The 18,004-nt window shown below is 40.3% G+C and overlaps 3 protein-coding genes and 1 long non-coding RNA gene across 8 annotated transcripts; 2 read left to right on the forward strand and 2 right to left on the reverse strand.

The window, feature by feature from the left end:
- The first annotated feature begins 154 nt into the window (after positions 1-154).
- LOC122074558 (putative pentatricopeptide repeat-containing protein At5g09950) lies at positions 155-5,565 on the forward strand. 2 transcript variants are annotated; one of them, XM_042639432.1, is made up of 3 exons: positions 155-440; positions 1,657-5,264; positions 5,378-5,565. In XM_042639432.1, exon 2 carries the CDS (start codon positions 1,907-1,909, stop codon positions 5,165-5,167), a length of 3,261 nt encoding a protein of 1,086 aa, XP_042495366.1. In that variant the 5' UTR covers positions 155-440; positions 1,657-1,906; the 3' UTR covers positions 5,168-5,264; positions 5,378-5,565. The 2 variants fall into 2 exon arrangements, with proteins under 2 accessions (XP_042495366.1, XP_042495368.1); XM_042639434.1 differs by having other exon boundaries at positions 2,411-5,264.
- A 133-nt stretch (positions 5,566-5,698) lies between these two features.
- LOC122074559 lies at positions 5,699-7,427 on the forward strand. Its single transcript, XR_006138999.1, has 2 exons — positions 5,699-6,239; positions 6,905-7,427. It is a non-coding gene; the product is annotated as an uncharacterized LOC122074559 (long non-coding RNA).
- Positions 7,428-12,749: 5,322 nt separating this feature from the next.
- Positions 12,750-16,627, reverse strand: LOC122073149 (xanthotoxin 5-hydroxylase CYP82C4-like). Of its 4 annotated transcripts, XR_006138675.1 has the most exons (3): positions 15,630-16,627; positions 13,137-14,082; positions 12,750-13,018 (listed from the first exon to the last, which is right to left on the reverse strand). XR_006138675.1 is itself a non-coding variant. In XM_042637684.1 (2 exons), exons 1-2 carry the CDS (start codon positions 16,596-16,598, stop codon positions 13,650-13,652), a joined length of 975 nt encoding a protein of 324 aa, XP_042493618.1. In that variant the 5' UTR covers positions 16,599-16,627; the 3' UTR covers positions 12,750-13,649. The 4 variants fall into 4 exon arrangements, 3 of the variants coding, with proteins under 3 accessions (XP_042493618.1, XP_042493616.1, XP_042493617.1); XM_042637684.1 differs by having other exon boundaries at positions 12,750-13,655; XM_042637682.1 differs by having other exon boundaries at positions 12,750-14,082.
- LOC122074393 (cytochrome P450 CYP82D47-like) lies at positions 12,935-13,648 on the reverse strand. Its single transcript, XM_042639216.1, has 3 exons — positions 13,448-13,648; positions 13,137-13,298; positions 12,935-13,051 (listed from the first exon to the last, which is right to left on the reverse strand). The coding sequence occupies exons 1-3, from the start codon at positions 13,646-13,648 to the stop codon at positions 12,935-12,937; spliced, it is 480 nt and encodes a 159-aa protein (XP_042495150.1).
- Positions 16,628-18,004: the final 1,377 nt, after the last annotated feature.

Consider the following 18,004-nt stretch of genomic DNA (forward strand, 5'->3'; position numbering starts at 1 on the left):
AAATGATTTGATTTTAGTTTCAAAATTGAGACCTATTAGTTAAATGATTGTGTTTTGGTTTTACCTAAAAATTCTTACATCGAATTGAACCAATCAACACATTTATGTCAAATCGTACAAAATTTACAAATAAAAAAGAGAAAGTAGGGTAAATAACGGAGATCGGTGATCACAATTTCGATCTGAATTGAGCAATTCGATCCGATTCGCCCATTCTTGAAACCCTGGTTATGGTTTGGTTCCTGATTATGATCACAAATTTAAACCCTTGGGCCGTTATGCACATGGTGAATCCCACGACCTCCTGGGACTCCTGCACTCTATTGCTAGGGGTCCTCATCCCTTGTTCCCACGTCCCTCGGACTTGTCGGACTCTGCAACTGAGAGCAGCGCAGCGCAGCGCTGTGCGACGGTCGGAGTTATCGGTCTCTGCAGCTGACGTAAGAATCTCTCTCTCTCTCTCTCTCTCTAGACCGTATCCCATGTATGACAGTATACTTTCTCCACACCAGATTTCTTGTATTTATTATCCAAAAAATCCTTGAGCTTGCTCGAGATCGAAATTCTTAGTGGGTAGGGGAATTGGTTGCATAGGTACACTACGTCCGGGTCTCCCAAACTAATCGAGATGATGATACCTGTATTTGGAGTACCCTACATCCATCCATTTCCAAAACAACTCTGAATAAAATTCAGAGCTACACAGTTGTCTCACTTGTTATATCCACCCTCATATAGTTTCATTCCTTTTACTGTTAACAGTAGCCCTGCTCCAGCTGCATTCACATTTGAATAGATGTAGCTAACTCTATCCCTGAAGATGTCATGAACAAGAATGCTGATTGCTGCATGCCCAAATCCTGCCAATTTGATTGAGAAGACCATGTCATAGTACCTATCCTGTTGTAAGTGCAAGCCCACCTGCATGAAGTATGTCTCAAAGGGAGAGTGAGGTCCTAGATTTACTTGATAGATAAAAATGTCCACCACATGCTTGTTCCCAGTCCAAGACAGTCTTTTCCAGTCTAGGTCACTTGAGATTAGAAACAAGAATCCTAATAAAAATGTCCACCACATGCTTGTTCCCAGTCCAAGAGGGCCTATGCCTCGTGCATTTGCATCACCTCAGGCCCCAAATAGATGGTTAAATGAGATTCCCAAAAAACTGTGAGAGGATCTTTCAATGAAAAGAAAGTGTGAAGTAAGAACGGGAGATGTGTCTTGTGAGTTGGCCCAAACCTTCTACCTCACCATCGACCATATATGCTTGGAAAAATCTCAATTTTACTGTCTCCATATCAAAATGACTCTGCTATTTGAGCTTTTGATTGCCTCTGTAGACGGTTAGTCCTCTACGTTCTCTTGGCCTTCTTCATTGTTACTTGATAAGTGTTCAAAATATTTGATTGTTCAAAGCAAATGATTGTTGGTTGAAATGGCTGCGTATATTATATGCATTTTTGCATTCATTTAGGAAATCATTCCTCAATTTATCTGTCTATAATTATATTGTTGAAAGTACGAAATTTCCATTCTTGAAAATTTTCACTGGATTTTTGGCTGCCCCATTTAAATTTTGAACCATTTTAAACATGCCATGCGGAACAAAGTTTTTTTTTTTTCACTAACTATGCTTCAAATATTCATGGATTCTAGGAATGCGTGTTCCAATGTATCCAAGCTCGAGGGAAAGCACCCTTGTTGAACCATAAGCTTTCCCCCCACCTTATTTAATGCCCCAAATTTGGTCAAGATTATACAGGAACCACTTAACAATCTTGAATGGGTGTCAGTAACCTATTGTTGTACCAATCGGATGGCTAGTTTCTGGATCAGATAAGATCGAGGCTTTTGGAAGTGATATTACTCCAAAACTGATGAGAAAAAAGTCTGTCCTTGCCTGACTATGATTCGCGCTCTTCGTACACCCATTCAGAGATTTAATTCCTGCAATTCGAATTTTGGCATCTCGACTTCATCCTTTACAGCAAAAGCTGATCTTCTATTTGAACGTAATAACCTTATTCAGCGTTCACAAACCTTACCTTCTTCGTTGACAATCCCATTGTATAAGCTTGTAGACCGGTATAAAAGATCTCAGTCTCAGCCCAAAACTCCCATACCTGCCTCTGTTCGACCCGAAGAATCGGTTAGTAACCCATTTCCTAGTTCTGAAACTCATTATGAGGATCTTGCTCGTCAATATGTGGGTTCTTCTGACCCCAAAGATGCCAAGAGTCTTCATTTACAGATTATCAAGGGTGGGCTTGTTGGCTACTTATTCTTGCCGAACACACTCATCACATTGTATGCTAGAATGGGTAATTTTGTGGCTGCCCATGACCTGTTTGATGAACTGCCTGAAAGAAACGTTGTAACGTGGAATTGCTTGATTTCGGGCTATGTGCAGCAAGGCTTGGCAGATGAGGCTTGTCGTCTGTTCCGGTCGATGTTATATGCAGGCTTTGTGCCCACACACTATGTACTTGGTAATGCACTCCGGGCATGCCAGGATTCTGGCCCTTGTGGTCTTCAGTTTGGGATGCAAATACATGCTCTGGTTTTGAAATCACAGTATGCGTCGGACGTTGTAGTGTGTAACGGACTGATATCAATGTATGGGAGTTGTTGCTTAGATCTTGCGGTATATGCCCACCGTGTTTTTGATGGAATACAGTTGAAAAACTCAATATCTTGGAATTCTATCATTTCTGTATATTCTCATAGAGGAGATGCATTTTCTGCATTTGGGCTTTTCTCGGCAATGCAACGGGAGGGTTTGGGTGTCAGTTTCAAGCCTAGTGAGTATACTTTTGGCAGCCTGATAACCGCTGCTTATTCTACTCCAAGTGATGCTGGTTTTTTCCTCCTTGAACAAATCGTCAATCGAGTTACAAAATCTGGTTTTTTGAGTGATTTGTATGTGGGTAGTGCTTTGGTTAGTGGATTTGCAAGGTTTGGATTACTTGATAATGCTAAGAAGATTTTCGAACAGATGAGTGAAAGAAATGCAGTTTCCATGAATGGCCTGATGGTTGGTTTGGTGAGGCAGAAGAGAGGAGAAGAAGCAGCTCAAGTTTTCTGTGAGACAAGTGATTTGGTAGGGATAAACTGCGATTCTTATGTGATTCTTCTCAGTGCTTGTGCTGAGTTCTTGGTGCCGATAGAGGGGAGGAGAAAGGGCAGAGAAGTGCATGCATATGTACTCAGAACTGGGCTGAATGAAATCAAGGTTGCAATTGCAAATGGTCTGGTTAACATGTATGCCAAGTGTGGTGCCATTGCAAATGCCAGTAGAGTTTTTAAGCTCATGGGTGTTAAAGACTTGGTTTCTTGGAATTCCATGATCTCTGGTCTCGACCAGAATGGATGCTTCAGAGAGGCAGTGAGGAGCTTCTGTGAAATGAGGAGAAGTGGATTGATTCCATCAAATTTTACATTAATAAGCACTTTGAGTTCATGTGCTAGCTTGGGGTGCATCCAATTGGGGGCACAAATACATAGTGAAGGGATCAAATTGGGTCTTGATTTGGATGTTTCAGTTTCTAATTCTCTTCTTGGTTTGTATGCAGAAACTGGATCCATCATTGATTGCCAGAAAGTCTTTTCTTTGATGCCAGGTTACGATCAAGTTTCATGGAATTCTATGATTGGAGCATTTGCTGATTCAGATGCATCTATCTCTGGAGCTATAGAGTATTTCTTAAATATGATGCGATCTGGCTGGAGTCCAAATAGAGTGACCTTCATAAATGTTCTTGCAGCAGTGTCAGCACTTTCCATCCATGAGTTGGGCCAGCAGGTTCATGCCCTAGCACTAAAATATTGTGTTGCTGATGATATTGCTATCGAAAATGCATTTCTCTCTTGCTATGGGAAGTGCGGGGAGATGGATGACTGTGAGAAGATATTTTCCAGTATGTTTGCGAGGAGGGATGAAGTATCTTGGAACTCCATGATTGCTGGATATATCCATAATGGGCATTTGCCAAAGGCCATGGATCTGGTCTGGTTTATGATGCAAAGGGGACAGCGACTAGATTGTTTCACTTTTGCCACAGTTCTCAGTGCATGTGCTTCTGTTGCAGCATTAGAGCGTGGTAAGGAGATTCATGCCTGTGGGATAAGAGCTTGTTTGGAAACTGATGTTGTAGTTGGGAGTGCACTTGTTGATATGTACGCGAAATGTGGAAGGATAGACTATGCTTCAAGGGCCTTTCGGTTAATGCCAATGAAAAATGAGTTTTCTTGGAATTCGATGATATCAGGCTATGCACGGCATGGTATTGGTGTAAAGGCGTTACAGTTGTTCTCTGAAATGCTGCAAGAAGGTCAACCCCCAGACCATGTCACATTTGTTGGTGTCTTATCTGCATGTAGCCATGTCGGATTGGTTGATGAAGGTCTTGAGCATTTTGAGTCCATGAGCAATAAGTATGGCTTGGTTCCTCGGATGGAGCATTATTCATGCATGGTGGATCTCCTTGGTCGGGCGGGTCAGCTCACTATGGTAGAGGAATTTGTTAAAAGGATGCCTATGAAGCCTAATATTCTTATGTGGAGGACGATATTGGGGGCTTGCTGTAGAGTAAATGGTGCTAACACAGAATTGGGAAGGCACGCTGCAGAGATGCTTTTGGCTTTGGAACCTCAAAATGCTGTGAATTATGTTCTTGTTTCGAATATGAATGCCTTTGGAGGGAGATGGGATGATGTGGCAAAGGCTCGGGCTGCAATGAGAGAGGCTGCAGTGAAGAAGGAAGCTGGGTGTAGTTGGGTAACTATGAAAGATGGGGTTCATGTGTTCGTAGCAGGTGATAAATCGCACCCAGACACAGAAAAAATCTATGAAAAACTATTGGACATGAATAGGAAAATGAGAGATTTGGGTTATGTGCCTCAGACGAAGTTTGCATTGTATGATCTTGAAGTGGAGAGCAAGGAAGAGCTACTGAGCTGTCATAGTGAGAAGCTTGCAGTTGCTTTTGTTCTCATTCGCACATCAGCATTGCCTATCAGGATTATGAAAAACCTTCGAGTCTGTGGTGATTGTCACTCTGCCTTTGGATATATATCTAAGATTGTTGGGCGGCAAATAGTTTTGCGGGACTCAAACAGGTTTCATCATTTTAATGATGGGAAGTGTTCGTGCGGGGATTACTGGTAACTGGCTTCATTGACTGACAAGTACCTTGTTTTGGAGAGGTCCTGCTTATTGGATTCTACTAATGTTAATGATAAAGAGGCTAACTGTTTTGTTGAACGTGAGTTTGCAATTTCTGTTTATGTTATTGACAATTTTAATTCTACTGTTCAACACTCTCCAGTTTCTGGAATATTCTCATAGTTTTCTTGCCTTTTTTTTTTTGTTGAATAGGAGCAAGCCAAAACTTTTTGGTCCCAGTGGCAATGCGGCATTGGTCAACGCAATGGGCCACCAATACAGAAGAGCAAGCAATGGGATGTAGATTCGTTACTGATAGACCTCTGCTTCTCTCCACATCCCAACCTCGTTTTCCATCCTGCAAATGCGACTTGTCTACATTGGTTTTGTCATCATTTGCAGGCAAGACCCAAGCTACTTCACTGCCCAGACCGTTTAATATATTTTCTACTTCTTCCTCTCTTCACGTATTCCTTAAAACAACATCATTAAATAACTTAATTGGCATGGGAATTTTTTTTTTTCAATGTTTAGGAGGAATTTGTGGAATGGACTTCTGGATATAGCAAGGGGCTGACCCTTCTTCTGTTGGGTGAGAAGAACGAAGAAAGACCCATGAGACTGTAACCGTGGAATCAATACCAGTTGATGGAGCAAGAAATTGATTCTGACCTCCAGCTGGCTTCCAGGAAGAATCGGGTGTCCCGCGGATGCGCTGCCTTTGTTTGCTTTGGTCGCGCTTCTGGAGGACTCGAGGGCCCCTCCCCACCCAAAGTGGGTCCTGTCCAGCAGCAGGATATTGTGGCAGTGTCTCCTGCTGTTTCTGACAAGAATGAGGATTGTCTCTCTCATGATCTCATCATGGGGATGATAGAAGTATAAAAAAAGTTCGTCTCAAGAGCAGCTTAAAGAAGTCTTCCTATTACACTACAAATCAATTAGCTAGTGGGGAGGGTAACTTTCATGAGACATCAAATGAAACAGTTAGCGAGGCCCCTGGTTTTGAGAGGAGGAAAGTGCAGTGGACAGATGCACACGGGAAAGAACTTGTTGAGGTCAGGGAGCTTGAACTCAGGTATGGGTTCTTTGCATTGAAATTGTAAAGATTTGAGCAAAGATGGCCCATTACTGAATGCATTTTTTTATTTATTAAGCTGTGCATTCTTTGCTTTGAAGTTTGCTTAGTACTTGGATGATGGAGTTTTTATTAATTTTCCTTCTCATCTTCTTTGCACATACTTCTATTCTTTAAATCTATAGCTGACTCCTATTATGACTGTCAGTGTAAGGTTCTATTTAAGCTTAGAATTAGCATGGAATTTCTTAATGTTTTAAATTGTCAATCACCATTTCATGGCACTTTATGTGCAAAGAATTGATACACAATACTAAAAGGAATAAGAATTTACATGCATCTCTCTTTCAAACAGTTTTCAAACTCGAGGGATTCCTCGAGGTTTAGGTGACTTGGTGACTATTGACATCATCCTACAGTATCTAGCTGGTGCTTTAGCTTTGTTGCTAGTTTTGTTACATGTACATTATGACCCTTCCCAGACCCACAGTGGTGGGAGCCTTGTGCACTGGGTACGCCCCTGCATTTAGTCTCTGGTTCCTTTTATACTTTCTATGCTCGCTTTTTGTTGTTTGAACTGGATATGTTCTAATTAGTCTTGTTCAGTTTTCTGCATCATGTTTTGATAGCTTACATGGGTTCTAATGCTTTCCCTATTTCATTAGTGCAAGGAAAAGAAAAATTCAAACTAATCTTACTGAGAATTACTGAAGTATGTTCTGGATTTTGTCTCCACCATTACGTGGACATGATTTGTAATTGTGCTACACCTGGCCACAGTTGGGCTTGGTGCGATCCCTGTCAGCATCTACACTCAAACAGGTTTTCCAATCTTTTGCATTGATTTGTACCAGCATCTCTAAGCTTGTGCATTTGAAGTGGCTTGAAGAGTGCCATAGAATCAAAGTTTCTATGTTAAGCTTGTCCCAAGTCCTCCAGATATAAGCTAAATGAATCTGGTTTCACCATTCCGCCTGATCTGGGGTCCCTATTTTTGATAAGAGCTAGCTTGGCTAGAAGATGCCAGAGAAAAAGCCAGAGATCCTATTGGTCTGTCAATAAACGTACCATGGCTTCATGGTTGCCCTGATCTTGCTGGTGAAATAGGAAGCACACTACGAAGGCATTTATTTTTGATGTTGGATTGACATGAAATTTTTTGCAATGCAATTAGTTTTCAACTCTAAATGCATTTAAGTACGGGCGAGTGATAGCAGTACGTACATATTGTAATCTTATTTTCACTTTCTTTTAATATTAATCGTCCATTTAATATTAGATTAATCTAAACCATCTATTAGTTTTTTAAACTGTAACTGATTCCTAGTTTTTAGGGTGGAGAGATGACGGACGTGGTTACTTAACTTGTCTAATATATTTTTTTATATAAATAAAAAAATAAAAATCCAATATAAGCGGACTCCTTCAATTCTGTTGGAAAATCTCAAAATTCTCTCTCTCTCTCTCTCTCTTGCTTTGCTTTCAAAATAGGATGAGGTAAGAAAAAAAAATCAACGTAATTATTTTTAGGCATTGAGCATATGAGAGACTTGGCCACACATATCCAAATACCATGTTTACATATTAATCATCAGAGAAGGGATTTGGACAGTAAAGCTTGCATGTATGGCAGAGGACAAATTTGAATTTATAAAGTAAACAAAGCTCTTGAATATCTAGGATTTTATTATTACTTCCTGGGTAGATATTATTAACCTATGAGAATTTACCATGGATGCAAATCTTCAGTGAGATTAGTAAACAAAACTTCAATTATATTGGAGAGCGTTGAAAAAGGAAGAAGAAAGAAGGAACAACCTTGAAGAAGAAGCAAGGAGAGAGAGAGAGGATCAAGATTTCTAAGTGGAATCAAAGGAGGAGTTCACTTATATTGGGATTTTTATTATTTATCTTTATTTATTTAAATATTAATAATATTAAATAGGGTTGTAACTGTTTATGTAATATCCCGCTTCTTAAACCCGGTCTGATTTCGTGGTTGAACCGGTTTAACTAGGCAGGAACCAAGCCTGAGGATATGAGAGCGGGTTCCTTATGGGCTATGATGGCACGGGTGACCTTAAACACCGGCTGGCCCGACAAGTCCGAGCCAGTGCCAGAAGAGACGGGAGTGCCCAAACCCTGTACGTGCACCTACCATAAGGCTATGTACGGATAGAACAGGTATTATATCCGTATTTTAAGGTATATACGTATGCTACATCGTATGCTTGGGGTAGGGCCCGAGCCGAGGTCCGAACCCGGTCAAAATCCCATGTCTTGACTCTCAGGTGGGTATAACAGGTGGGTACACCCACCCACCTGAGTGACCCATCCATCACTATTCACTTAATTAGGAATAGTATATAAGGCTTTATGATTTCTTTTCTTTCCATTTATTACCCTCGTACGTTGGTGAGAAAAGTAAAGAGGAGAGAGAGAAGAAAGGGAAGAAGAAGGGAAGAGGAAGAAAGGAAGGATTTCAGTGGCGCCGAAGCTCGATCTTGCCATTCCGGTGCCGGGAGAGTAATCTTCAACTCGAGATCTACAGTTGGAGGTAAGAAAAGTTGGATTTTATGAACATTAACCATACCCACGCTTTAAACCCTTGATTCGAGTATGGTTTCTTAAGATCTAGTAAACACCCTTTGAAATGATGAATCTAAGGTTTAATAGATGATTTATGTGTTGATCTTGAAGGATTTGAAGAGATAGGGACAAGGTAGAAGGAGCATTGTGAGTTGGAAGTGATTTGGAGGGTTTGAAGTCTTTCTTGAGCAAAGAAGGTAAGATGGTTCCCCTCACTCGAATCTAACTTAGATCTAAGCTAGAACCATCCTATAGGACTTTAAAGGTGTGAAGAATGGGTTGAGAAAAGCCCTATTTGGGTCCCCAAGGAATGGAGGAAGTTGAGAAGAAACTGGGGTTTTTCCGCCAAAACCGGCAGGTACAACCGGCGGGTCCCTACCCGCCTGAGAGCACCCACCTGAGAGGGCAGGGGGGTCCCTGGCCAAACCGGCGGGTAGGACCGGCGGGTCCTACCGGTGGGTCCATACCCGCCGGTCCAAACCGGCGGGTAGGACCGGTGGGTAGACGGCCCACCTGTCCGACCCACCTGAGTGACCCCGAAGGTGATCCGTAGGTCTGATCGAGCCCAAATCGGACGTGTGACCTTCTTTCGACGTTCTAAACACGATTTTGACATCGGATTTCATTAATTTTGATTCTAAAATGGTGAAGTACTAACCCCGCTCAATTTTGTTAGGTTCACCAAAGCTTACCCGATTCGCTCCGGATCTCACCCGTACCGAGTGGGACTCCTTGTACGCTACAAGTAAGTGGAGAGAGGACGTTTGGCCTTGTTTCAAGGCATTTGTTTGGCATTCATATAACTATATCTAATCTAGACATGTCATCATGAATATGCTATATAGATTAGTCATTCCACACGTTGATGTGCATATGTGCCATGTTTACTTTCAAATGCAAGTTGAATGAGATTGTTATATGTTGAATGTGGACATCATGGTGCATAATGCATTGATAGACTAGATACCGTGGTCGGCTTGGAAACGAATGCATTGGTGGCCCGTGGTATGGGACACGGAGGCACTATGCAGTCGTACTACATATAGGAGCATGCGGTATTAGGATTTTCACCATCCCGTGCTACGACCCTTCCCAACAGGGGTTCAGGTGTTGGGTTGCCATTTGGGGGGAAGCAGGGGTCGCGGTTGTCGGACACTGTGGCGGTTAGGCATTACGCCCGGCGAGTCATGTAGGACAGTCGGCAACCCCGGTGGTATATTCAAGAGGGCCAATCGTACTGCTTTTAAATTGCTGGAGTCAGCACTGTTATTTCATTTATTTACATTTCTGTTGAGAGCCGGTGGACGGCATTGTCTTTATTTTTCTGAGTACTCACGGTGGGCCTTCTCTAATAGCCCTAGGGACGTATCGCGGGAGGGAGTTCGCGGCTCGTACCCGGAGTATACGCGCACTGTGGTTGTAGTAGCACTAAAACCAAAGACTTAGTAATGTTGATTAGGTGTATGTGATTTAAAATGAATTGCATGGCATGTAGTGCATATGATGTGTTGTGATGTGTGGACTGTTGTGTGTGGTCCACCTCTCTACTTACTGAGCTAGTGAGCTCATTCCACGTGTACACCCCTTTTTAGATGTTTTTGCAGGTCATGCATCTGAGGAGCATGGGGTGGGTCCCACAGTCGAGTTTCCTGAAGAGACTGGTGGACCCCTGATGAGTTTGAGCACGGCGTAGACTGCGCGTGTGAGAGATGTGCTGCGGGACAGCAGTTCTGAGGCCGAGCTGAGCTCCAGCCTTGAGACCGAGCCGAGCTGTGCACTCTGATTGTTTTGATGATTTCCTGTATATACTTGATATTGAATCTTGTTCTTTTTTGTGTATATATCATGCCTTCGGGCCCAAATGTATATAATTATCGTATCACCTTTCGGGTATCAAGTATATGGGACTTATTCACAGGTAAAACTTAGTCTTCCGCTGATCTGATGAGTTTATGTTAGTGTGTGTATGCTGTGGTGGAATACAGTATCTGATGATCCTGGCAGGTTTGGGTTAACCGGTGTTAACTCGGTCACTGGCCCGGTTCTATGTGAACGGGGTGTGACAATTTACAATTCTGTTAGCAGGATTAACATATTTAACACGTGTCAATCATATCACTTATATGAACATTTATCGGGCTCTAGACATTTCGCATTCTTATTTTTCTGCATGTACCGTGACCATGTTGCCTATAACAAAGGGGTTGACTTTTAGGAATTGTGATAGGTCGCATGGGCTGGCCTTTTTGTTTTGGAGTGAGAGAGAGACATAATTTGGGGGAAAAATGTCTTGGGACTGCTGGAACTTGAAACATGAGATAACATGTTGTCTGAAGTGGTTTTATGAAATAAAAATTATGGAAGGTAAAGTCTTTTGGAGGAACTTAATCTGGAAAACAATATGGTAGAGGGCGTTTTAGCCAATACCAATTAACAAAGAAGATGGGATCGATACCTGGGAAAACGGTTATGCCAGGTGGAGCCAGCTTAAGTTTAGTTGGAAAGCAAATAGAAACGGAAGCGGTGAGAGGCATTGGGAAACTGGGGCTTGCTTAAGTGTAGATACATGTGTAAGATGGGGCTTAGCCTCATGCTGAGTGCACCTTATGCATTAAATGGTCCCCTCTGGTTTTTCGAATCCAGATCTCCTCACTAAAATTCTAAAGGGCCAGAAGACATTTGTGTGCTTGTGACTTTAAAAGTTGAAGCTTACATTCTTTACCAAGTATATGATCTTCTTCTAAACTCCTTTAGTCCTTTAGCCCAAAGGTGATTTTGGTCTAAGCAAATGATTCGCAAGGAAAAGTAAGCATTTTGATGCCTCTTAAAGGGTTACCAAAAGCTTGGTACAAGGGTTAGGAGAATGACTTTTTTTTTTTTCTTTTTTTAAATGAAAAAATTAACATAATGCATTATTATTAGATATTGTACTCATATTCTGGTTAAGAGTTATTTCTAGCTATTTAACAATTGTACTCATCTCCTCGGAGACATCCAATAAAATTGGAACAACATAGAGCTATTGTACTCTATTTTAACAATTGCATTAGTATAATGAGATTGTCTAAATGACACATCTATAGGGGTATTTAGAATATGTAACCTTCTTTATTTGTTCAATTTTTTATTCTTAATTTTTTTTAAGCCAATTGAAAAAAGGTTTCAAAATTATTGAAACTTAACTTACCATTATGTCACTCTCAAGGGATATCTTTTGTCTTAAAATTTTTCGACTACATGTGTGCAATGATAGAATTTTTTATCACTGAAAGAAAAAGTTATACTAAAATGATAAAATTTTAAGATTACAAATTATTTGACACCCTAAAGTGTGTCAATAAGAAAATCTTTGTTATTATATATTAATAATAGTGTTGTAATAATATAAGAACATGAACATAAGAATCCACATTTACAACATCGATTCTCATTAAATAATCGTTGCAAATTGCTCCCCATTATTAAACCTCCTAAACTTTTTAAATATCATGCAATAAATCAAACTCAAACCATGACTGATCCCAATTAATTGGATTCATATTTTCTACCCAAAAAAAAATCAGATTCACAAACGTTTCTTAATCGGACTGATCAAATGGATTAACAATATGTGATCTGACTTGTGTCCAAAGTATTTATTAATTGGATCATTAGGTATCTTTGTAATTTTAAACTATATTTCAATTTAATTTCAACCCTTTTCCTCCCCTTCATCAAAAGAAATACTCTTTTTCATGGAATCCAAAAGAAAAATAAAATAAAATAAATAAAAGGTAATTTACAGTGTCACTCCCTGGAGAATGCCAATATTATATGAACACCCCCTCTCTTTCACCAAATTAGACTCAGACCCCTACCGTCAGTCACTGTTAAGTGATGCTATGAAATGACACTTTAACCCTTATGAGTAAAACACCCTTATCTTATTATCCCAAAAATACCCCTCTCTTCACCTGTATACCATTTCATTCTCTCCGTATCACTTTCTCTCCTTCGATCCTTCTCTCCCTTCCTGCGACTTGTGATTCCGACGAGTTCCAGCCGAGTTTTCCGCTACTTCTTTGGATTCTTCTTCATGCCACCCTTTCTAGGCAATAGCAAAGAGTTCAATTTATCATCTTCTTCTTCTTTATCAAGAGCAACCTGACCTTTTTTGAGGTTCTACTGTTCGCCGTCATCAATCTCTTCACCTGAGCTTCAAGAAAATTTACAAGGAACAGAATCTGGAAGATCCAACATTTCTCATGAAAAAAATTATGAAATCAATATAATGAATAAAAAAAAAAAAACTATCTTCTATGTACTCACTAAGCAAGTAGCTTTGATTATGGTATCAGCATCATAATCTTTAAGCTTTGAATCCTCCATAATTGATATCATTATGTCCATGAAGTCTTGATCATCACCCTTGGCCTTGCAGTAATCAGCAGATGATCTCTTCTGCTGATGCTCCTTTAACCATTCCTTCAACTATAAAATCCAAATTTTTTGCACTCTTCTTCATGGGTTTCTCATATCCTTGCAAGTCCAATCCCTCAAGAAAGGGAAATGCATCTGACACCACAAATAGACCCATATAGTGAAAAAAATCTCTAACTCCTTTCTCGGCACCGCCGCGCCTCCTCTGCATCAGAGGCTTTATTTGCAAAGTATCGCTTCCCAGCCACCATTCGGACAATAATATTTAGTGTTAAATCTGCAAACCATTTCTTCATATCAACCAATACTTGTTTATTTTGGCCACCTTCCTTCTCTTCCCACTTCTTGTATAGCTCTTTTATGAAGGCTTCGATCTCTGAGGCTCTAACATGCTTGACCATCTCAAGCCTACGGTTGGAGAGAAGCTCATGCATCACTATCTTGCGTACCTCACGCCAATAAGTTCAATGAGTGAAGCCAAATAGAGCATAGTTATAGCCCATGAGCTTTGTGGCTATTGCCTTGGATCAGGTGGCAACAGCTCTATCGTTTGTACTAAAACATTCCTTTGCCACCTCCCAACTACTTACCACCAAAGCAGGTTGCATACCAAGCCGAATGGTGAAAGCTGGCCAATATTTATGAGCTATTGCTCCTAAAGTAATGTGAGGAATGGTATTAGCACCTAAGAGATGAAGGTGACCAATTATTGGCCATGCCCCGGCGGCTTCTGGTGGTGCAACCACCCTTTTATTGCCACTCTTGTTGAACTTTGTATTCCTTGATCTCCACTGAAGCATGTAGCAAAGGAATACCAGGAAGGAGAAGAACATAACTGTAGGGAGTTGAAGAAGAGGATTCATGGTTGTCAGCTTTGTGGGTTAATGCCCCCTTTTGAGATTGGTGTAAGAGGAGAAGCTCAAGTTAAATGGGTTGATCTTAAAAACTAGAGATATCTCACACATATAAGAATGGGGTTTGTGGACCTAGGATGGAGTGGTCATCCTCATCACGTGGTGAAGGAAAACTTAAAACTATAAGGCTCCGTTTGATTGCAACGGAAATTTAAAGGGAAGGAAAGGGAAGTGAAATTTTCATACTTTAAAAAGAAATGTTTATAGTCATTACCCATATAATTGTTTAAACTACTTAATTTTTTTAACCATATTTACTAATGATGTATTTTACATGTAATTTTTATTTTACATATTATAGGGTTTTAGATGCAAAGTAGAGTGAAATTCTATAATCAAATATGGAAAGATTTAAAGTTAATGTTAAAGTCACATGGGTAATTATTACATATATATTTTTTTTAAGTATGAAAATTTCACTTCCCTTCCCTTTTATTCCCCTTACAAACAAACATAGCCTAAGGAATTTCATAGCTGAAAAAATCTTTTTGATCTTTTGGGATGATAAAGACATTGAAGCTAGCTTCCCCATAAAATTTTTGTCTTAATAATTGAAGTAAAAAATTCTAGTCATAGTCGGCACCTACCCAAAAAGAAAAAAGTTCCATAATGTGGGTACCTAATCCTATCGGATGATGTAAATTAGTTCTTGATATTTTGGTATTTAGACTTTGTGGGTTATGCTAAGGAAGTGGTAGCTAGCTATATTGGGATTGTGATCCTCTCCAATTCCATCAAGGTGCAATTAGGTGTAATTCCCATCTAATCCGGTGACATGTGTCTCTGTTGACAGGGACGGCTAAGATCAAATGAGAGAAAGCTGAGGGCATCATGGGTCTGGATCTGCAAAAATCTAACCCGGGGTGGGGTATAAGGGGGTATGCAGAGTCTGAGGGGGAGATAGAGAGGCCGCTGTCTCAAGGGGAAAGAGAGAGATGTGTGGCACCAGTGGGTTACAATGGCCGGCAGGGGAGAGAGAGAGAGAGAGACAGTGTAGTGGGTGGTGGACAGAAAATGTTGCAACAACGGACAAATTTTATGGCTGAGAGAGAGAGAGAGAGAGAGAGAGAGAGAGATCTAACAATACAAAATGCTGGTATTTAGATCCACCTCCCTCAATTGAAATGATCAATATATGTAGAGAGAGACCAACTTTGAGACGCCTTAGTGGAGACTGCGATCCCCCACAGAAAATAGTCTCCCAATAAATGAATGAGTCCGGATAAGGTCCTTGTAAATGATTAGGATCACGGTGCTTGATCCACGCATGGAATATTCTACTCAATTTCTCTTTTTACAATAAGTTTTCACATTGAGTGGATTGCAAGTGTGGATCAAACATTGTACGAGATGCTTCTCCTACGAAGACCTGATCCAAACTCATAATTCAATAGGTCTATAAAATAAAAGGTTTTATGCATGAATAAAAGAAAATAGAATGAAAAACTATCTTTGTCTATATACTCACTAAGCAAGTAGCTTTGATGATCGTATCAGCATCATAATCTTCTGATGAGAGCTTTGAATCCTCCATGATAGATATCACAACATCCATGAAGTCTTGATCACCCTTGGCCTGGCCATAGTTAGCAGATGATCGCTTAAGCTTATGTTCCTTCAACCATCCTTCAACTATAGAATCCAAATTTTTTGCCGTCTTCTTCATAGCTTTCTCATATCCTTGCAAGTCCAACCCCTCAAGAAAGGGAAATGAATCTGAAACCACAAATAGACCAATATAGTGAAAAAAATCTCTAACTCCTTCTTGACACTGCAGTGCCTCCTCTGCATCAGAGGCTTTATTAGAGAAATATCTCTTTCCAGCAACCATTCTGACAATAATATTTAGTGTTAAATCTGCGAACCATTTCTTCATATCAACCAAGACTTGTATATTTTGGCCACCCTTCTTCTCTTCCCACATCTTGTATATCTCTTTTATGAAAGCTTCGATCTCTGAGGCTCTGATATGGTTGAGCATCTCTAGCCGACGGTTGGAGAGAAGCTGAAGCATGACTATCTTGCGTATCTCACGCCAATAAGTCCCATAATAAGTGAAGGCAAATAGAGCATAGTTGTAGCCCATGAGCTTTGTGGCTATTGACTTGGATCTGGTGGCAAGGGCCCTATCGTTTGTACTAAAACACTCCTTTGCTGCCTCCCAACTATTTACTACCAAAGCAGGTTGCATACCAAGCCGAATGGTGAAAGCTGGTCCATATTTGTCAGCCAATGCTCCCAAAGTAATGTGAGGAATAGAATTACCTCCTAACAGATGGAGGTGACCAATTATTGGCCATGCCCCAACAGCTTCTGGTGCAACCCTTTTATTGCTATTGCTGAGCTTTGTATTCCTTGACCTCCATTGAAGCAAGAAGTAAAGAAATAACAGGAAGGAGAAGAACATAAATGTTGGGAATTGAAGAAGAGAATCCATAGTTAACTTTGTGGGTTCAATCACCCTGATAAGAAATTTTGAGACTTGTCACATATATATAAACAGTTTCCTGGCCCAAATATTTTGTGGTCCTCATAGGGAGGGACACTTAATAGTGACAGCTCACCATTTTTGGCTTCATCGTAAGATGTTCATTCTTGATTAGGTGGATTGTTGTCGTGTGTGCAAAATTTGTTAAGGGTCAAGTCACAAATGTTGAATTTTACCTGCCATTCCCTACTCCCAATCTCCTTGGGTGGATAGCACTAAGGATTTTGTACTGGGGCTAGATTTCTGTGGATTCCATTTTCATTTTTTCCAAGATCATTTTGTACCATGTGGAAACACTATGGATGCTTCTCACGTAGTTGATTCGTATTTCATATTTCAGGAAGTGTATAAGCCACATGAAGTGCCAAGTCTATCACTTGTGATTTTGAGAATCAAATTTCATTCATTTTTTAGACAATTATGGCTAGGGGTGTCAATTTCAGGTCCACACCAGTAAGCCCGATCGAGCTCTATACGTTTATGATCCGATTTGAATCGACCTGATTATTAAACGTGTGGGGCCTAAGCCTGGTAAATTTATAAATAGGTAGCACACAGTGCAAGGTGTAAGCCCGATGTATCTCCTGACTGGCTCGGCCCATTTATAAGTCCGACTCAAACCGACACATTTAGCCCAACTGTTTACATGGGTATTTTGATTTTTTGGGATAGAATAGGATATGTATTGAAACTTTTATCAATCATTGACTGTAATTAAGTGTAATATCTATTCAAAATTGTTGATGATTTAACAAAATAAATTTAAGTATCTTAAATCTAAGAAAAGTAAAGACCATTTAAGATCCGTTTAAAACTTTAATGGTACATTACCCCGTTTAAAGCCTGATTAGGAGAAGCCCGATTAAAGCTCGGAACCCAATTGAGCCTGATAGGACACCGACCGACACCGACTCATTCCTTCAATAAGTAGGTCATGGTCCAATGACATAGGCTCGCTAAGCTCGGCTAGGCCCGGCCCGACAGATTGACACCCCTAATTATGGCACTATATGTACACAAACTTTACCTCTAGTGGATTTGCGAAGCTCAACTGTTTATGTTAAAACTATTAAAGTCCATCTCATGGTATCCAAGTTGAGGGATAAATTGAACAAATATGACGGTTCTTTGAGCAAATGACATAGGAGATCCCATCAATGAATTGTGGTAAAATGGTATTGATTATAGGAGGGCAGCAAAATCATTTCATATAAAGAGGAGACAAAGAGACAAATGTGTTAACATACCCTACCTAAGTTACACCCATAAATTTGTACCTCAATCCCTGATCAAGTAGATAGATAGAAATGCCTTTGCTATGACTATCTATTATATTTGGACCAAAAGGAAACATA

This window comes from Macadamia integrifolia, chromosome 3 (genome assembly GCF_013358625.1).
Source record: "Macadamia integrifolia cultivar HAES 741 chromosome 3, SCU_Mint_v3, whole genome shotgun sequence".
Taxonomy (NCBI): Eukaryota; Viridiplantae; Streptophyta; class Magnoliopsida; order Proteales; family Proteaceae; genus Macadamia; species Macadamia integrifolia.

Excerpts from the sequence above, each read along its gene's own strand:
- LOC122073149 (XM_042637682.1), bottom strand. The coding sequence starts at position 16,598 with ATGGATTCTCTTCTTCAATTCCCAACATTTATGTTCTTCTCCTTCCTG. Across the intron at positions 14,083-15,629 it reads TCATCAAAGCTACTTGCTTA|TTATGTTCTTCTCCTTCCTG; the intron begins GTGAGTATATAG and ends AACTCCCTACAG.
- LOC122074558 (XM_042639432.1), top strand. The coding sequence starts at position 1,907 with ATGATTCGCGCTCTTCGTACACCCATTCAGAGATTTAATTCCTGCAAT.
- LOC122074393 (XM_042639216.1), bottom strand. The coding sequence starts at position 13,648 with ATGGTCAAGCATGTTAGAGCCTCAGAGATCGAAGCCTTCATAAAAGAG. Across the intron at positions 13,299-13,447 it reads AAGCCTCTGATGCAGAGGAG|TTGAAGGAATGGTTAAAGGA; the intron begins GCGCGGCGGTGC and ends TGGATTTTATAG. Across the intron at positions 13,052-13,136 it reads TAATCAAAGCTACTTGCTTA|ATTCTGTTCCTTGTAAATTT; the intron begins GTGAGTACATAG and ends TGGATCTTCCAG.